The following is a 20,623-nucleotide window of genomic DNA, read 5'->3' as shown; positions in this document are numbered from 1 at the left end:
ACAGTTATTCTTTTCTATCACGAAGTCTCTTCAACTGATAAAAATGTATTTAACTTACTCCTTTGTTGCAGCACAGCTTGGAAAGTACAGAGAATTATCTACATAAATACTGCTTCTAATATGCTTTGAGTCTCATATGGTTTCCTATAAAGGTGCAATTTGAGTAAGGAAGTACTGCTTATCAGCACTAGCCCAATTATGAAAGGAGGCATTCTTAATCCTGATGGGAGCAAAGGGGATTCAGTAGAGTAAAAGTCCCAAAACAAGCAGGTTTATTAATGTAGATTCAGTGGCATTAGCTGCATCCCTGCTTTTCTCTTATCATGTAATATTTTGAAGCACTGCATGATCTTTTCACAATGCTCACTTCTACAATCTAATTCACATGTTCCTTACAAATGCAAGAAACATAAGGCAGGTACATAGAATTTTGACTAGTATTTCTATTACATAAAGCAAGGGTCTGCAAACTATGGCTCGTGGGTACCAGCTGTTTTTGAAAACAGTGTTTTCTTGAAACATAGCCATGCCATCCATTTATGTATCATCGGTGGCTGCTTTATGGCAGAGTTGAGCGGTTGAGTCAGAGACCATATGGCTCACAAAGTCATGAATAGTTACTATCGCATCTTTTACAATAAAGTTAGCCAATATATGGCTATATAAAGTAAAACATTATTTTCTTGGTGAAATAATTTTAAAAATCAGAAATGTAAAATTCAGTGAAGTATAATTTATTTCCAGTTTGAAAATAATTCTTCATCACTTTAAGAAACTTCAACCACGTACTTAGGAGTTTTGACAATTGTGATAAAGTCCTAAGTAATACCAAGAGTATTATTTTACTGGTCAAAAGAAGTAAAAAACAACTCATTCTCTTGGGGAAAAATAAGCAGGATTTCAAGTATGACTGTTAAGAATTGGGAAAAGATTGCCTAAGGTTTAAGGTTATAAACAATCTAATAATTAATTTAGCTCAGTTTTCTAACACATTGTCTGTCATCATTTTAAGTTCATCTTCGCAAGTTATGAATTGCTACAAACACACAATGTATAGTTGTCATCCTGTTACTTTGTTTAGCATCACCTAAAGTTCTAAAGAGTCCCATTAAATTGTAATCTGAGTGAACTGAGCAAGAAGGAAAAGTTTCCTTCTCTAGCCCATTTATTTATGATCCAGGTTATAATCAAACTAAAGGCTTCTTCCATCTTCCTGTGAAAACTCTGTAGAGATTCTAGATCACTGTGTAAGGTGATTTACTTTAGCTTGAAATTCACCACTAAGCATTGCCCACTCCCAGGCCCAGGAATCACATCACTGCTGACAGTCTGTGCAGTCCGGAAACAATGGGACACCATATACTATCTTCACTAAGAAGCTAGAATGGTTGTTCCTGATATTGGAACCTCTTGTGTATTTGGTGAAAGTCATGACCAACTATGTCCCAAGACTTGGACCTAAGACTTTGCTCAGTATCCACTTGTCTAACTAGTGGTCATCTGGAAGAAGCAGCTCCTGATGGTATTAGTTTATGATGTCTCCTGTGCTGGCACAGAGGTGAAGTGCATCTTGTTACACAGTTGACAATATTGTGAGGCTGATACATGTGATTTCAATTATAGTGCTGCATGTCTTTGCAAATTTTAGTGTAATAAAAATGCAAAACCTAAATATTATCAAATATGGTGACACTTTTCTTAGTTTTAAACTTCTTGAGTAATGCCTTTGATAAGAGTTACCAGGAAAGCTCTATTCTTTAATTCTTTAGCTTAGGACACATGGGTAGCTTGGCTTATTCATAATCTTCTGGAGATTCTGTATTTCATTTTGAAGTCGTTTGTGCTCCTCTTGGAATCCTTCCTGTAGTAGTCGGGACTGTTCCTAAAGAAATACAAATGGGGACTGAATAACGTGTATCATTAAGAAAATCTCTAACTTCTGTCTAGTTTCCACATTTCATAGATTAAAAAAAATATTTAATGTCTTCTTGAAATTTTCTCCATCATTAATTTTCATTATTATTGCTCTTGAGGCTTCTAGCTCTGTGATTACTTTTCCTGAGTCTTCATGAGTTAAATATTTTTGACTCATATCTCCTGATATGGTGATGAATCTCAATTATCCTTCTAATTTTTTCTCCCATTAATTGTATCAAGCTTTGCAGGCAATCGTAATGAAATGGTTGACTTCAAATCTATGCATTTTGATTTTTAAATACACACACATACACATATAATAGAGAAATTAAAAAATAATTTTCAAAGTCTGATGCAGTCTGAATCTTAGATCAGGAAATTTGATCTAAGCTTCCACAACTTGGTGGCAGTGGGAGCAAAATATAGGTGAGGGAGTATCAGGGTACCAGACTTGACCATACTGAATTTCTCCACATAATATTCCCAACTTAACACACACTAGAAGCAGGGAACAGAAAAAAAGTAGGAGTAACAGATGGATACAGTGGTGTAAGATTTAAGGAATCCTTCTACTTATGAAGGTTTCCTTAGAGCTAAAATTCATCCCAGGTGTGACAGGAAAAAAATCATACATTCCTCTAAGTAGCAAAGACAGTTCATGTATCTTTCCAAGCATTGTGACCTAATAAAATTATTTAGTCTTATCTGAACCTCTGTTTAATTTCCAAGGTAATAGGGACATAACAGTTCTTGCTTCGTATAGTACTAAGTAAGAGATACGGATAAGACCATTAAAAAAAAATAATGCTTGGCAGATAATAGCTATTACTGATTGACAGATATAGTGAGAAAGGACTGGGTATGACATAGCTACAATAAAATCTTTTAACAACGAGATATTATAGGGGCCAGTTCAGGCAGGCAAAATAGATTGAAAAGTACAAGTGAGCAAGCAAGGTCTTTCTTCTGGGCTTCATGTTCTCACTGCTGTGCCACATATGTGAACAGGGAGTGTGGCAGGAAAACAGAATAATAGGAACCACACAGTGTTGCGATTAAATACCTGCAGTTTGAGAGCAAGGGTTCTCTCCTGCTCTTCCAGTAACTGGGCCCTCTCCCTCTCCATCTTCTCAGTCAGTTGTTTCACATGTTCCTGATAGCTCTTTTCTTTCTGCTCCATCATCTGCTGGTTCTTTATTTGCATTTCCTCCAGCATTTTTGCTGCAGCCTGTGCAGATTCAGCTTTCATGCGTTCCACTGTCAGGAGGAAGAGGAAAAAGAAAAATGTATGTGGAGACCAAGTTTCTTCTTACTTCCATCTAAAGTTACCTATCACTGTTGCTACTGACTTCACATGCCCTACTCAGAAATGATTTTAGCAAGAAAGAAACATCTTTTATCCTGTTGCTACAGTTTGAGGCTCCTAGGTTTACCCAGCAGAGTTAGTTAGAACTTTTAAGAGCTTTCAGAGCTGTCTAGTCTCTTGACTGGCTCCTCACCTTCAATCAACTTTTCCTTCTCTGAAAGTGTCTGGTCTGTTTGTAGAATTGCATCAGTCACAGACTCCTTGGACTTCAAGTATTCCTGAAGAATCTCATCAGCCTGGGTCCCGGAAAAAATGGGGTTAGTAGTAGGAAATGGCTGTAAGCACATATTCCTGTTTGCCCACCACTTTTCCCTCTAGGAATTGCTCCTCTTGGCCCTGGTGTGCCTGGTGGTCAGATTCCCTGTCACTGGGCTGAGCACATGCTCCAGACTGGCCAAGCAAGGTGCCCTCCCAAGCAGAATCCTTTATAAGAGGTTGATATATATGTAAATAGTAATCCTCTGTTCTTTTGACTGAAAGCTCTGATTTTGGAGCTGTTGGTGCTATGGTCCCATATGGCGTGAGCTTGTTCGAGAATGAAGGCATCATGGAGAAAGTGGATCTGAATAAAGGGCGTAGAGGGAAAATGGGAGGGAGGAAAGTGTGGGGTTGAAAGGAGCCACAGTCAGAGTGATAAATGATGATATTATTTGAAATTTTGGATACATCTGGTAATCCAGTTTATAACTCAATTGTTAATTGAGTGCAGACTCTTGGATGAGCACATAGGTTATACCTGGTGTAACAGGCTCCTTGCAGTGTTTATTGAATGAGAGTGTGTCAACCTTGCTTACCTGTGTGCCCTTCCTGGGCTCCTGCAGATACTTCTTCTTCAACTCTTGGATCTTCTCAATGAAGAGGCGATAGCCCCCTGATTTCGAATAAATCCCCTGTTTCACATCTTCTTCTAGAGGACTGAAAATATCCTTCAGTAAAGCAGAGCAACGATCTGATGATGCTTTACGATTCTGATTACAAAAGTCTTCTCGCCTTTTGTCTAGCTGGGCCTTTAATGCAAAACAATAGGAAGTGTTAATAAACAGAGGAGTGAAAAGATGTTAGCTTGATGTTGAAATTTCTGGAAAAGCTTCTCAAAAAATAAAAGTTAAAAAGGTCTCTGACCCCTAGACAGACTTATAGGCACTCAACAGGACCATATCCTTCCTCCAGATTCTGACTTTTACTAAAGCCCTTTCACCATGGGGTAACCTTCAGAGCAGTGATTACTAGCTATATGGTACACCTTTGGAGATAAACTCCGGCTTTTCACATTGGATCAGTGACTGCATATGAAATTAATGTGGCTCAATGTAAGTCTGCTTGTGATAACTAAAACTAACATTTTCTTTATTGCCAAAATATCCAGTGAGTCTGATAACAATGAGCATGTAATTTGATTAGAAGCTCTGCTACTTATATATGCATGTAATGAAACTATAGGGAAGAATATTTGTTTATTCATGAAAGAAAAAAGTTTCAGTGCATAATAAGATATATCATAAAAAAGTGGTTCTTCTTATGATAACACAGATTGGTTTTCACCACTTAAATATCTAGTGAGAATTACTTTTCTCAAAATAAGCACCCATCTCATTTTCTTCTATTATTTTACTTTCTAAGAACCTAAGTTATATAAACTTGAGAAAAAAATTACCGCTAATTCTTTTTGAAATAATTGGTCTATATCTTTGAAGGAACTCCTCATGAAGACTTCAATGGTCTCTTTCTCAATGGCCCTGTGCATGTCCAGCAGCTCCTGGAGGGTTTCTGTGGGCAGCTGCAGCTTCTGGCCCATCTGCTGGTCATAGTAGGCAATGGCCTTTTGCACCGCGGCTGAGTTCTCAATCTCAGCCAAGGCCAGGACTGCATTCTCCATGCAGGGCAGATCTCCACTGTTGATGGCATTGACATAGGTCTGCACCAGGGTCCCTAGACCTACAATAGAGAACAAATGATGATGTTTATTTTATGTGGAGTGAGGAAACTTTCTATTCTGTGTAATTCTAATGTCTATTACCAACCACTTGTCTTACAGCATCAGTGCCTCAGCAGCATCTGAAAACCTGCTAAAAATGCAGACTCCCAGCCTCTGTCCCAGTTTGACTGACTTAGACCCTCCTCTTTGGCAAGATCCTCAAGTGGCATAAATATATCAAACGTTGAGAACCTCTGTTCTGGATAGTGAAGTCCTGCATTTATTCAGTGCATTCACTTTAGCAGCAGGCATTGTTAGGCCAGAAACCATATTTCTCTCATTTATGTCTGTATCATCAGCCCTTATAAGTCCATGGGAAACATTTGATTAAAATTTGTGGAGCAAATCAAAATGAGCCCTCCATTTTGCTTATTCTAGCAGAGCATTATAGGAGACCTTTCTGTGATGTTGGAAGTAGTCTGTGTGTGCTCTCCAGGGTGGGAGCCACTAGCTTCAGGTAGTGTGAGCTCTTGAGACATAGCTGTGTGATCAGCATGTTAAATTTCTATATTTTTTATTAGCTACATTTAAATTTAGATAGGCACACTTGTCTAGTGAAAACCATGTTGGACAGGGCAGGTCCAGTTTACTAGGACAATTGTCAGCTCTTAAAGCTTTTATTCGTTGCCTTTTGTGTCTTTTCTCAACTATGAAGTCTGACTAATAAACCCATCAGAAGTGTTGGTGCCACCTAGAATTTATCACAGTAATAGCAGTAGATGTGCACTTTTCAAAGTTGAAGCTACATGGATGTTATCACACCATCCTCTCATCTTAACAGTGAGAGTGAAGACTGGGAAGAGGACTCACGAGGGCCATCCACCTTGATGCCTCCTGAGAGAGTTTTAGTTTTGGAATTGCTAAAGATGTAAGAACAGAAGACTGCAGCTTGTTGCACAAATTCGGGATCCAGCTCATCGTCACACAGTTCCTCAAGCTGGCCTAGTTTCTTCCTATGAGTGGGCCGATCAAAGATGAAGCATTTCTTCTTTGGGAAGAACTTTCGGATACAGAGTCGAGGCAGATTAAAAGTTTTATCTTTCGGGCTGGTACCTGGAGGAAGAAAAAAGGTATTTACCTAATGTAGGGTCTTGTAAACACTTCCTGTAAATGGTCAAACAATAAATATTTTAGACTTTGCCAGCCAGATGGTCTCTTTTCTGAGTACTCAAGTCTCCTATTGTAGCCTAAAAGCAGTCATAGAGAAACTATAAATGAATGGGTACAACATTATTCCAATAAAATCTTATTTATAATACCAACTGGCAGGCTAGATTGGATAATATTTGCCTGTGGCAATCCTTTACCAGCCCTGAACTGTGGATGGTGCATGCCTGCATTTCTTTTCTTCAAATAAATGACCATTCTACTCCTACTCTTTGGCTAATTACACCACCACAAGCCCTAAGCATGGAGATATCAATCTAATCACAGCACAGGGAAAGGTGAAAGAAAAAGAAATGTATTCTTAGAACAGGGAGAAAAATAATCTAAAGCCAAATCTATTAATTCAGCATTACTTCATAGTAACTTCTTAGTAACAAGCATTACTTCTTAGTAATCACCCCTTGAGAAGAAATAGAAACTATAAGTAGAAGATGACTATTGACAGAAAACTAAGGAACAATAGTTTTTAGTGTTTTGTCATCTGTTTACCAATTCTAAGTCCCCTTTACCTTTCCTAAGCTTGAGTGAATTCTCCAGGTACTCGTCTGCTGTGATGGACTGTCCATCTGCTTCCAAGTTTAGGGAGAAATCCCTCAGTGCCCATACGAAGTCTGGAAAGAAGCTCACAAAGTCAGCTGAATCCTCAACCTCATCCACATCAGGTGAGGATCTTGCCCTGATCCTATCTGTCAGCTCTGTCACATAGCTGAGTAGCAAAATAAGGAAAACTGGCATGAATAAAGAGTACCCCCCTCATCCTATATTAGTTCCACATACAAAGCCTTGTTTCTCCTTTGTTCTTAACCCAAATATCCCAAGTATCAATTCTTCGGTAGGTTATAGGATTTTCCCCTTGCCATTGAATTCTTTTTTATATTTCTCTTATTTGTTTCACCAGGATTCATGGTTAGTCAGCTGTTTTTTAAAGTTTGGTCTCCCCTCTGACTTTGATGTGGTTTGGATCCCAAAAGGATACTGCAGTTGGTCCATGGCCTGCTGGTTGATAGTTCCCATACTATTGTACACGAAAGTGCTGCTCAAGAGTATTGCTAGGGCAAAGATCCAGGAGTCATTCTGGTTGTCACCCTGGAAATCAGAACATATTTTACCAGAACTGTGTTTCATTCTTAATGGCACTTTCCTGATCAGCAGTAGTAAAAGGATGCTCATGTAACTAGAGTTGTTTTTTTTTTTTTTTTTTTGAGACAAATGACCTATAAGATGAAACTAAATCCCAGCAAAAATGACTGTTAATAGGACTTGAAATTTGAATAGTTTTGTAATTAGTGTTTTTGGTTTACCCTGATTCTCACTGGACTCTTATGATCATTGGAAGGTAGTTGCAAAACAAATAGTCATTGCAGGTGGACATTCTAAGGGCTTAAATATAATTCAAATTTAATTTTTTCTCTTTATTTTTACAGAACAATTGTCTTCATATGGGGGCAATAATAGTTGTATTTATCTCATTAAACAATTGTTGTTCACCTAACACTTTCCACTTCTTATCTTCTAAATATTCAAACAATATCAGAGGCAAGTGTAGATCTATTACATCTGTTTTATAGATCAGAATAACTTGCTAAGGTCATTGAGGTACTGATAGACTTTAAATCCATGAGTATGGCACTTCAGAAGCTAAATCCTTAACTAAAGTTCTTTGCAGGATAAGATTAGGTTGAATTTATTTTTTCACTGCATTGGATTTTTTATTCATTACATTGAATTTGTTTGTTCTACCATTATGCAACTGGGTTATATGGCTTAGGTTATAGCCTTTTATTAATTAGAACACTGTCTACAGACGACTATGCTCTTCTTCTAGGATTCTGCCTTATGAATGTTCTCCTGACCCCTGGTTGCTAAACTTGGTTTCATGGCATGTAAACAGAAATGAAAAAAACATGGTTAAGTAAAGGTCTTATTTAAAGGAAAATTAAATAGTGTAGAGAATACACAGACATGAGGGGCTTAGTCCAAATTGGAATCCTCATTCCTTACCTTCTCCACATCCCCCAGACCCTCAGTATCAAGCAGAACTAGAGTACGGTTTGGCTTCTCAGCATGAGGCACACACCACATCCAGATGCCCTTCGTGTGAGACTGCACTGTGGAACCCAGAGAGAAGCCTGCAAGGGGGCATGGGAAAAGAGAGGGTAGAGTTTTAATATTAGGTGGTTCTGGAAGTTGAGATGACAGTTAACAAGTCCTAAAACATCTCTTAAATCAAGTTTAGGAGAACTGAAACCACAAGAAGTATTAATCTTACTTACAATCAGAGAAACAGAGAAACAGGGCAATTAGAATATTGAATACATGAAAAGATTAAATACCTTTCATGATAAAAGCAATCAACAAGCTAGAAATAAAAGGAAATGATCTCAACATAGTAAATAATAATAATGATTGTATTAAAAAAAGATACAGCCAACATTATACTGAATGGTGAAAGACAGAAATCATTCCTTCCACAAAAATTAACCAAAATGAACCAAAGACCTACAAGAAAATGAAAGTGAAAGTGAAGTTGCTCAGTAGTGTCCAACTCTTTGCGACCCCATGAACTGTAGCCCACCAGGCTCCTCCATCCATGGGATTTTCCAGGCAAGAGTGCTGGAGTGGGTTGCCATTTCCTTCTGCAGGGGATCCTCCCGACCCAGGGATTGAACCCACGTCTTCCACATTCCCAACCTAGGGACTGAACCCAGGTCTCCCGCACTACAGGCAGGCGCTTTACCCTCTGAGACACCAGGGAAGCCCTTAAAGACCTAGATGTTAGAGCTAAAACACACAGAAGAACTTCACCATGTTGGATTTGGCAGTGATTTCTTGGATATGAAACCCAAAACACAAATAGCAAAATAAAAATACATAAGTTGGACTTGATCAAAATTAAAATTTTTGTGTATCAAAGGACACTTTTTACAGATTTAGGTATGTAACTCAGAATGGAAGAAAATATTTGCTAGTTATGAATCTGATAAGGGATTGATATCCAGAATATATAAAGAAGTCCTACAATGCAACACAAATAAGCAAACTAAAGATCATCCCAAATAAAAGAATGAGCAGAGGAATTGAATATACATTTCTCCAAAGAAATTATTCAAGTGATCAATAAACATATGAAAACATGCTCAACATTCCTAGTCATTAGAGATGTCCAAAGCAAAACCACAGTGTCTTGTAACAACCAATATTGGAAAGTAATTGGAAACATGTATAGATATAACTGAGTCACTTCACTATACACCTGACATTAACACAATATTGTAAATCAACTGTACTTAAAGCACTAGTGTAGATCTTAGTGAATCCTGAAAGTTGACTAATATTTATAAGAGTTGGAAAATTTAACATTGAATGAATTTGACAATATTAAATAATTTTTATTTAAAAAAAAAAACCCACAATGAAATACTATTTTATGCCCTTTAGGATGGCCACTATGAAAAATCCAGAATATAACAAGTGTTGATGAGAACATGGAGAAATTCAAACCATTGTGTGTTTCTGGTGAGAAATTAAAATGGTATAGTTTTACATTTCCATCCGAATGTAAGCACCAGAATGGGACTTCCCTTGTAGCTCAGCTGTTAGAGAATCTGCCTGCAATGCTGGAGACCTGGGTTTGATTCTTGGGTTGGGAAGATTTGCTGGAGAAGGGAACAGCTACCCACTCCAATATTCTTGCCTGGAGAATTCCATGGACAGAGGAGCCTGGCAGGCTATAGTCCATGGGGTCCCAAAGAGTTGGACGTGGCTAAATGACTTACACTTTCACTTTTCTGTGGAAAGCAGTATGGCCATTTCTTTAAAAAATGAGCACAGTATTGTCATATGATCTAGCAGTTCCACTTCTTGGTGTATAACGGAAGTGAAAGTGAGGACATGAACAGATGTTTGTGAACCCATGTTCTTAGTAACATTATTCATAGTAGCCAAAACAAGGAAACAGTCCAAATGTCCATCACCTAGATGATTGGATAAACAAATTAGTATCACATACAATTATTCAGCCTTTAAAAGGAAGAGAATTTGATACATGCTACAACATTGTTGGACCTTGAAGACATTATCCTCAGTGAAATAAGCCAATCGTTAAAGGACACTCATGTCTAATTCCTCTTGTAAGAGACCAGTCAAATTTATATACAATATAGAAGGGTGGTTGTCAAGGTGGTTGGGGCATTATTGTTTATAGGGGTACAGAGTTCCTTTTGGAGGAAGTTTATGGAGATGCATGTTGGTGAAGTTTACACAACAGTGAGAATTAACTTAATACCACAGAATTTTTAAAAACAGTTACAGTGATAGATTTTGTGGTAAGTTTTATGTATATCTTACAACAGTTGAAGAAAAGAATAGCCAATACAAATTTAAACATTTTTTTAAATCTTAAAGATCAGTGGAACATGTTCTTACTACATGAATATCTTTGTAAGAGTCTTGTAGTTTATTGTTATATACATTACCTATTTTTTATTACCACATTAGTCTTTCTAGGAAAGGAACAACTTATGCTTTTAAAAAAGAAACTAAGAAAAAGTGCAAAGAGTGGTGAGCTGATTCTTTCAGGTCGTAGTGACGATAATAACGTAACTGTGGACTGAAAGTTAGCTTTCAGGATCCCTCCCAGGTCTCTCACTTCCTCTCTTCACATCACTACACGCTGGGGGTGTGGGTGGACAGAGGGACTTGGCTGGGCTCTGCTGGGGCCACTCACCCTTGTTCTTCCCAGCCAGCTTGTTCATCAGGTAGGATTTGCCTGTGCGGTAGAGCCCCACGATAGCCACCACCACAACAGGCTGCCTGACGGCAGACAGGATCTTCAGGGCTTTTGGATTAACCAGCAGTCTCCTATTAGTGTTCTCAATGAGGCACTCTGGGCCTGTCATGTGGATCTCTGAGGCCATGTCCCTTTGTCTGCAAGGGAAGATATGGGATAAATTAGAATTTCCAGTCTAAACAGATCAAGAACTTTCATGAGGTTATTTTGCATTCAGAAGGAGGAATCATAGAATCCCCCAACATGGCCAAAAGTTGTTTGTCAACAGTGAGAGAGATGAGGGAAAGATCTGCCTCCTTTTAGAAAGTTACAGAAGTACAATCAGAGTAGTTCATTAAAAATATTGATTTGACAGTGACTTATCAGCCAACATTCAGCCACCCTCATGCACAAAATCTTCCATTTAGTCTACATGTAAATCTTTCCTTTTGGATTCTCATTTAAAAATTTATACTAGACATTAAGTATAAAATAGAATAGGATTCAGAGAGATTTGTTGTACTTACTATGTATGCTGCTGCTGCTGCTAAGTCGCTTCAGTCGTGTCTGACTCTGTGTGACCCCATAGAGGGCAGCCCACCAGGCTCCCCGTCCCAGGGATTCTCCAGGCAAGACACTGAAGCGGGTTGCCGTTTCCTTCTCCAGTGCATGAAAGTGAAAAGTGAAAGTGAAGTCGCTCAGTCATGTCCGACTCTTAGCGACCCCATGGACTGCAGCCTACCAGGCTCCTCCATCCATGGGATTTTCCAGGCTAGAGCACTGGAGTGGGTTGCCATTGCCTCCTCTTGAGAGATTTGCTATTTATTTATTCACTAATTCTTACTATGAATAAGTAATTTCATGAATAAATGTTCATTGCTTGATATATATGTATCTCTGAACAATTTCTAATGATTTGAAATGCATGTTTTTCTCATTAGTTATCCTTATTTCTACTGTAATAAGTGTCCACCAGAACTTCTCACACTGCTATGCTAGAAGTGGAACTTACTTTAGCAAATTTTATAAAAAATATGTAACCTTGTGAAACACATGGCTCAAGACTCTTCCAAAACCTTGGTATGGGCTTGTGGAAGCAAGGGATCTGAAAGTTAAAATTTATTACCTTCAGAATAAATAGCCTACAACAAGGTGGGGATAAACCTCACAACTGAAAATATGCATGTCGCTGAAAATTGTTTGTATATACATATATGTGTGTGTTTGTAAGGGAAAAAAGGACAATGAAATAAAGATTAAAAGATCAGGAAGCATATCAGGAGAGCTAGAGAAGAAAGTTGTTGAAAGGAAATAGCTATATTTCCAGCCATACAATTCTAAGTTTTCTGTTTTGTTCTTTTCCCCCATGTTGTAGAAGAGAAGTGAAACAGGAAGAGAAGGAAGAGGGGTAGAAGTAAGGAGAGAGGGATGGGGAGGCAAAAAGGGAGGGGAGAAGATGAAAAGGAGAGAGAGCTGTCAGAGGGTAGGTGATAAAGGGAGCTAGTGCCAAGCCAAGGAAGTCAGCGGAAGAATTGCTAGAAGGCAAAGGGCAATGTAAACAATGATGGTGCCTTTAGCATTGCACCATGGTAGATTCTTTAAAGAGGAAGGTGTTTAGTAAATTAGTGGGGTTGAATTCCGCTCCTAAGGCGTAAGACATCCTCGAGTTGGCACCAAGAAATTGAATGTAGTGAAACCTGTGGTATTTCCAAAGTAAGAAGTCCACTTTGAAACAAAGTTCACAAGTAGGGCTGAAGAGTATGGTGTTGTAGATTACTGGTGATTACAAGTGAAATGACACAAAATACATGAGACATACGAGACACACAAGAGACAGACAGGACACCACTCTGGCCAGAGGAACAACTGGGCAAACTAATTGCCGTTTATTATTATAAAGCCCCCTAGGCAGAATTCTGGACTGTATGAATAAGCCTTTTCAGTACAGTGCAGGTGCATACATGTTATCGTACAGCAAAGGGGAGTGAAATTCTGGCCTTCTGCAGAGTCTATCCAGAGCCCTTATCACAAGAAGGGAATGTTCCCTTATTTGCAAGGGACCATCAATCTCAAGGCTGTGTCCGTCTGCTTGACAGAACTTCTTGTTTGCAAGCAGCACATCTCCACTTTCCCTATTGTGGCCGCATTAACCCTTTAGGTGTCTTCATGAATCTGTATCTTTCAGTTTGATTTTCAGGTTTTTCTCTGTCTGCAGAGAGTCAGGTGGCTGTTACCACTACATCTCATTTAGTATTATTTCCTTCTCATGAAAATAACATATTTGTCACCCTGTCAGTTTCTTAGCTGCAGTCAAATCAGTATTGAACAAATATAATAAAGACATTGGTAATATAACTGTGCCCCAGTCAACACAGACAACATCAGCAAAGAGAAGGGCAATACTCATTCATTTCAAGCTATCAGCTGCTACTGCGAAGTCGCTTCAGTCGTGTCCGACTCTGTGCGACCCCGTGGACTGCAGCCTACCAGGCTCCTCCGTCCATGGGATTTTCCAGGCAAGAGTACTGGAATGGGTTGCCACTACCTTCTCCTGTAACTGCGTAGTGATACACCAATTCAACTTACTGCTATGGGGGAAAAACACCATTTAATGAGACATGAAGACAAAGCACAAACCCAACTAAGGGGACACACGCTCTGGACCAAAGCACAGCTATGACCAGAGCAAGTGAGGGGACGGGGGAGGGGAGATGGATGGGTAAACTACAGCCTCGAGGATGGGGGGTGGCAGGGTGGGTCTGGATTGATGACGACTAAGCAGACAACAGGATGAGACAGGAAATCAAAACCAATGATGAAAGCAGACACACCGGCAGAGAACTCCAACAGCAAAGAAAACATACAGAACTGTTCTTTTACAAATATTCAGAAAGAAATCAAGCATGAAACCACAGAGAAATCGTCAAAGAATTTTAAATATCAACTAATTAGCCAACGATGCAAATTATAAAAACAGTGTGGCAAAAGACCACAAAATGGACTAGTTACCTCACAGGCCGCTTCACAGGCCGCTAAAGTGATTCACGGTTAATTTAATGATAAGCTGACTAACCATGCAGCTAACATGAAATGGGTGGTGACAGAAAAAAGAGATAATACAAGTCCAGTTACAAAGCAGAGTGTTGTGCACATGATTTCATGGGGTAAATAGCAACGCACTCAGAACCTAAGCTAAACACGCAAGAAAGCTGGAACATGTGCTTTAGAGCCGCACACTCTGTCACCAAAAGCCCTAGGTCGTCATCCCAGTTTTAGACTCAGAAAAGCGAGGCAGCCCACGTCTTCTGTGGGGCCCTGGGGCACCGGGCTTTTAACCTGGTTTCACACACAGAGCTGGCCTGAGCACGTGGCCAGGTCCATCAGCAAGCAGACCAGTGTAGACTCTTGGTTTTGTTCCCACTGCATATTAGCCCAGTAATTCCACACAAGCACAGTCATGACCCAGGACATGCTGCCACTTGATAACACCAGGATGTCATCCAAGCTGTGTCTCATGTCAGGATGAGCTGCAGCCTGTCCTGATGCTGGTCATTTAAAAAATTATTTTATTTTATTTTTAATTAGAGGAAAATTACTCTACAATATTGTGATGGTTTCTGCCATACATAAGCACGAATCAGCCATAAGTATACATATCCCCTGCTGCCAAGTTGTCCTCCCACCTACCTCCCCATCCAAACCCTCTAGGTCCTCATAGAGTACCAGTTTTGGGTTCCCTCCATCATACAATGCTGATCATTTTTTAGAAAACTAATGAACGCTTGCAGACCCCTTCCCACCCCTGCGCTAATCTTATCATGGTCTCCTTCTCCCAGAGCAGGGCTCCTTTAGCACTGGAGGGAAAAATGCTCTGAGAAGAAAATGGTGTTCTTACCTGTTTTCTTCCCAGCTTAGGTGGAGTGGTTCTGCAACTTCTCTGTCTCTCACTAGATGTTTAGACTTCTGTTTCACCCACTCGTATCCTAGGTCTTGCTTGCTTTCCTTCAGCAACCAGACAGAAGTAAAGCAACCTCTTTAACAGCTTTAGAGTAATGTGAAACTGAAAGCACTGAGAGCAAAGCAATGACTCGACAACCATAAAAGGAATTTTTGGAAGCTGTCCTAGTATGAGGGAAGATGGGTTTCACACAATTTCTCAACTAGAACCTTCACATTAATTTTTTTGAAAGATATCTTAGAGATCATTTAATATTTTGATAAGTGTCTACTAGATACTTAAGTGTAATAGAATGTGTCTCAGAATTGGGGATCAGTTTAGGAAACCTAGAAGAGGAAGCATATTAATTTTTAGGTTTAATTTCCTTAAATAATGGACACACAGTGGACCTGGCTCCTCATTTATGCATGCCATAAGTGAGGAAAAAGACACATCTTACACATTTATGAACACACAGCCCCTGGAACTTAACACCAACTGCCCAGGCAGAAAGGAGTTCTGTGTGTTGCACACATGTTCCATGCATTGTGCTGACGGTTCTATGTGGGTTAAATATTGATATCTCATAACAGACATTTCCCCACCATTTTATAGAAACTGAGACACAGGAAGATTTAATATCTTGTCTCATATTACAGCACTGTAAATAATCTGAACGAAATTATTCTTGTTTCCAAACCTTCCTGTTTAACCTCTTCAATATACTGCCTTTCCTTGTCTGTTCAGTGAATAGCAGTAGAAGTAACAGCTTTATTTTTCTTGATTGTTCTAAGGAGCACACATTTTACAAGTCTAATTCAATCCTGAGTAAAATCATGCAAAATAAGTGGTCTTGTCTCCATCTTACAGTGAAAAAACAAGAAGCCTTGAGGGAGGGTAAATAATATGCCTGGTCAAATTCACTAAGCATGTCATAGAGGTGGGATGTGAGTTTGAAACTATGTTTGCCATTAAACTCTTCTTTGTCTCCTCCTCAACAGGGCTTCTGAAGGAGGGAATAGGAAAATGAGGAGGAAGGGAGGTATTCAAGGAGGAAGGGAAATATTTATAAGTTCTTCTGATCTCATGGTACATTTCTCCCCACCTGGAAGCCAGTGTCTGAAGTTTAACAAATAGAATTGTTTTAATTATTTTATTTTGTTTTGTTATTATTTAACAAATAATTCTATTTGTTAAATTATTTTCTTTTCTTCTTTGTTATTATCTTTTAAAGTGTCTCTGGGTAAGAAGTACTTCAACTTGCTTTGAAAAATATGATTTATCTGGGTCTTCCATTTGCTGGAAGGGCTTCCCTGGTGGTTCAGATGGTAAAGAAACTGCCTGCAATGTGGGAGATCTTGGTTCGATCCCTGAGTCTGGAAGATCCCCTGGAGAAGAGAATGGCTACCCGCTCCAGTATTCTTACCTGGAGAATCCCATGGACAGAGGAGCCTGGTGGGCTACAGTTCATGGAGTCACAAAGAGTCACACACAACTGAGTTACTAACACTTGCACTTTCACTTGTTGGAACACACTCAGGTTCCTCTTGTCTTAGCAATCTGTGTATAACAATTTGCTGCATGTGAACCTGTCTTATGCCAGGTCTTGGCAAGACTGGTTCCTTCTTGTTCTGTTGGTCTCAGCTAAATAGTATCTTCTCATTGAGGTCTTCCATGATTGGTAATCTCCATCCTATCATCCTGTTTTGTTTTGTTTTGTTTACTTTTCCCTATGACTACCTGAAATTCAAGTTCATAAAAGCATTGATTCCTTGTGTCAACTAATGTATCTCCAGCGCTTAAAAGACAGTTTGACTGAGAGTATAAGCTCAATGGGTATTATATGTGACTAAATATAAAACAACTTCAAATATGAGAGTAACAACACCATTTGCTAACTTGAAGTGTAGAAGAAATATTAAAATGCTTATGTAAAGCATTTAATTTATTTGTTAATTTACTTACATTTTAAAATTATATATTTTATCTTTTATATATATGTAAATCTACTTCTGCTTCATTGACTATGCCAAAGCCTTTGTGTAGATCACAACAAACTATGGAAAATTCTTCAAGAGATGGGAATACCAGACCACCTGACCTGCCTCCTGAGAAATCCATATGCTGGTCAGGAAGCAACAGTTAGAACTGGACATGGAACAATGAATTGGTTCCAAATAGGGAAAGGAGTACGTCAAGGTTGTATTGTCACCCTGCTTATTTAACTTCTTTTTTTTTTTTTAATATATTTTGTTACATTTGCTCTGTCATTTTTTTTTTAATTTTAAAATCTTTAATTATTACATGCATTCCCAAACATGAACCCCCTTCCCACCTCCCTCCCCATAACATCTCTGTGCGTCATCCCCATGCACCAGCCCCAAGCATGCTGTATCCTGCGTCAGACATAGACTGGCGATTCAATTCTTACATGATAGTATACATGTTAGAATGCCATTCTCCCAAATCATCCCACCCTCTCCCTCTCCCTCTGAGTCCAAAAGTCCATTATACACATCTGTGTCTTTTTTCTTGTCTTGCATACAGGGTCGTCATTGCCATCTTTCTAAATTCCATATATATGTGTTAGTATACTGTATTGGTGTTTTTCTTTCTGGCTTACTTCACTCTGTATAATCGGCTCCAGTTTCATCCATCTCACCAGATGCAGAGTACATCATGAGAAATGCTGGACTGGATGAAGTACAAGCTGGAATCAAGATTGCCAGGAGAAATATCAATAACCTCAGATATGCAGATGTCACCAACATTATGGCAGAAGCAAAGAAGTAAAGAGCCTCTTGATGAAAGTGAAAGCGGAGAGTGAAAAAGTTGGCTTAAACTCAACATTCAGAAAACTAAGATCATGGCATCTGGTCCCATCACTTCATGGCAAATAGATGGGAAAACAGTGGAAACAGTGACAGACTACTTTTTGGGGCTCCAAAATCACTGCAGGTGGTGACTGCAGCCATGAAATTAAAAGACGCTTGCTCCTTAGGAGAAAAGTTATGACCAACCTAGACAGCATATTAAAAAACAGAGACATTACTTTGCTGACAAAGGTCCGTCTAGTCGAGGCTATGGTCTTTCCAGTAGTCATGTATGGATGTGAGAGTTGGACTCTAAAGAAAGCTCAGCGCTGAAGAATTGATGCTTTTGAACTGGGGTGTTGGAGAAGACTCTTGAGAGTCCCTTGGACTGCAAGGAGATCCAACCAGTCCATCCTAAAGGAAATCAATTCTGAATATTCATTGGAAGGACTGATTCTGAAGCTGAAACTCCAATACTTTAGCCACCTGATGCAAAGAACTGACTCACTGGAAAAGACCCTGACACTGGGAAAGATTGAAGGCAGGAGGAAAAGGGGACAAGAGAGGATGAGACAGTTAGATGACATCACCAACTCAGTGGACATGAGTTTGAGTAAACTCCGGGAGTTGGTGATGAACAGGGAGACCAGGCAAGCTGTAGTCAATGGGGTCACAAAGAGTTGGACACATCTAAGTGACTCAGCTGAACTGAATGCTGATATATTGTTCTTACATTTTATACAATAACTTCTTTATTGAAATACAGTTGATTTACAATATTACATTAGTTTCAAGTGTACTACATAATGACTTATATGCTACATTATGGAACGATCATCACAATAAATCTGTAACCATCAGTGCCCTTGCAAAGTTATAAAAGTATCATTGAGCATATAGCTTATTCAGTATATTACATTACTGTGGTTTATGCGTTATATAAACGGAGGTTTGTAACTCAATCCCCTTCACCCTTTTGCCTGCCATGGCTCTGTATTTGCAAAAGTGTACTGAAACACTGTGGTGCTGTGGCCTTACTATACTGACTGACATTCCAATTAGTCATGTTGCAAAGTAAATAGTCTCTGACTCTCCTCTACTTTTTCTTATGAGACAGCACTTTGTTCTGTCAATTAAGGACAGCTTGCAACTGTTCTATTGAACACATGCCAGTCAAAAGCGAAAGCAAGCTTAGTTTCTCAGAAATGGACTAGATGTTAGGAAACCAGCTCCTTCCTGATTAGTACAATGGGTTATGTGCAGTTTTGTGGGTTTTTTTTGTTTGTTTGTGTGTGTGTGCGCGCATGTGTGTCTCTCAAGCTGCTTGAAATATTTCCTAGGGACATTCTTTTCTAAATCCTGGCTAGGAGGAAGCTGTAATTCCTCACTTTCCTGTATATGTGGAGTTGCAGTCTCTAGAACATTTACATTATTCTAAAAATAGCCACAGATCAAGTTAGTTTGCAGGTTAGTATTATTGCATTAAACCTTTGTATGTGTATAAATGCTTAATGTTTTCAAATGCTGTCCAAATTTTAGTTTCCATAAAACAGACTCTGAATTTTAGGTTTGGAATGTTTTTATATTAAATGGCTTGACATGTGAAAAACTTCATGCAGCCTGTTCTAGTGTACTCAATACCAGGGACATTATTCAGCTGGAGGCACTAAGTCTCATATACACAGGAATCAAGACAGCACATGAGAAAATAATCTGCAATATATGTGTATGTATAGGAAACATATATACTTGTGTGCACCTGTGCTAGATGCAGAAGGGTGTGTAAAGATCAATTAGACATAGTCATAGCCCTAAATACAGCTTAATCTAGTGGGTGAGACTGACTTGTACTCAAGTAATAAAAAGAAAGGAATGGAAAGGATAGGAGGGAGGAGCACTGTTTTCCACATAGTAGTCTCAAGATCTCAGATTAGAACATTTAAAGCTTTACCCCATGAGGAATTTATGTTAGTTATAGGAAATAGATTGAATTTTAAGTATTTTTTAAAATAGCCTGACTGTTCTAATTAATATTTAACTTTATTTCTTGACCATCTATTCTGTCCTGTCTGTTCATCCTAGTAAACTCAGTAAAACACTTCAAATAACTATCATTTATATGTTGTTTCAATAATTTAGTGAATTCTTTGGAATTTATGTTTTGGTGTTACCCACAAATTCTTAGTGAAAATTAGGATCACTTTGTGAAATTCCTCCATAATTGGGATTATGTCACCTCTGTATATAACAGGAAAATACAAATGACTTATAGAAACTATTTTTAGTTAATTGTTTTTATATTTGGGTATGGATCGCTGCTTTATTTAAAACCATTTTTTAGTCTTTCAGTATTATTGTGTAGTTTTCTATAATTCTTTTCAAATTCAAATTTGAATTTGCCTTATTATTTTTCCTGTTTATTTGTAATTAAAAAATAACAAATTTTAATTAAATGTAAAATATTAATTATATTCACATCATTGTTGAACAGATCTCCAGAGCTTATTTATCTTGCAAAACCAAAACTCTATACCCACTGAACAGCTTCCCATTGCCCTCTTACCCTAGCCCTTCACAACCACCATCTCACCTTCTGTTTATATGAGTTTGGACTACCTTACATACTTAATGTAAGTGGAATCAGAAAGTATTGCTCACTTTTGTAGCTGGGCTATTTTAA

General features: G+C 38.6%; 1 protein-coding gene across 2 annotated transcripts; it reads right to left on the bottom strand.

The window, feature by feature from the left end:
• Positions 1–798: 798 nt before the first annotated feature.
• Positions 799–15,193, bottom strand: LOC128044417 (guanylate-binding protein 1-like). Of its 2 annotated transcripts, none has more exons than XM_052636611.1 (11): positions 15,089–15,193; positions 11,152–11,351; positions 8,427–8,554; positions 7,402–7,511; positions 6,935–7,131; positions 6,069–6,311; positions 4,938–5,218; positions 4,078–4,290; positions 3,417–3,519; positions 2,981–3,174; positions 799–1,882 (listed from the first exon to the last, which is right to left on the bottom strand). In XM_052636611.1, exons 2-11 carry the CDS (start codon positions 11,339–11,341, stop codon positions 1,766–1,768), a joined length of 1,776 nt encoding a protein of 591 aa, XP_052492571.1. In that variant the 5' UTR covers positions 11,342–11,351; positions 15,089–15,193; the 3' UTR covers positions 799–1,765. The 2 variants fall into 2 exon arrangements, with proteins under 2 accessions (XP_052492571.1, XP_052492572.1); XM_052636612.1 differs by lacking the exon at positions 15,089–15,193 and adding an exon at positions 11,721–11,851.
• Positions 15,194–20,623: the final 5,430 nt, after the last annotated feature.

The sequence above is a fragment of the Budorcas taxicolor genome, chromosome 3, assembly GCF_023091745.1.
Source record: "Budorcas taxicolor isolate Tak-1 chromosome 3, Takin1.1, whole genome shotgun sequence".
In the NCBI taxonomy this organism is placed as follows: Eukaryota; Metazoa; Chordata; class Mammalia; order Artiodactyla; family Bovidae; genus Budorcas; species Budorcas taxicolor.
Note: the sequence above shows the minus strand (reverse complement) of the source record. Positions and strands in the feature narration are given on the sequence as shown.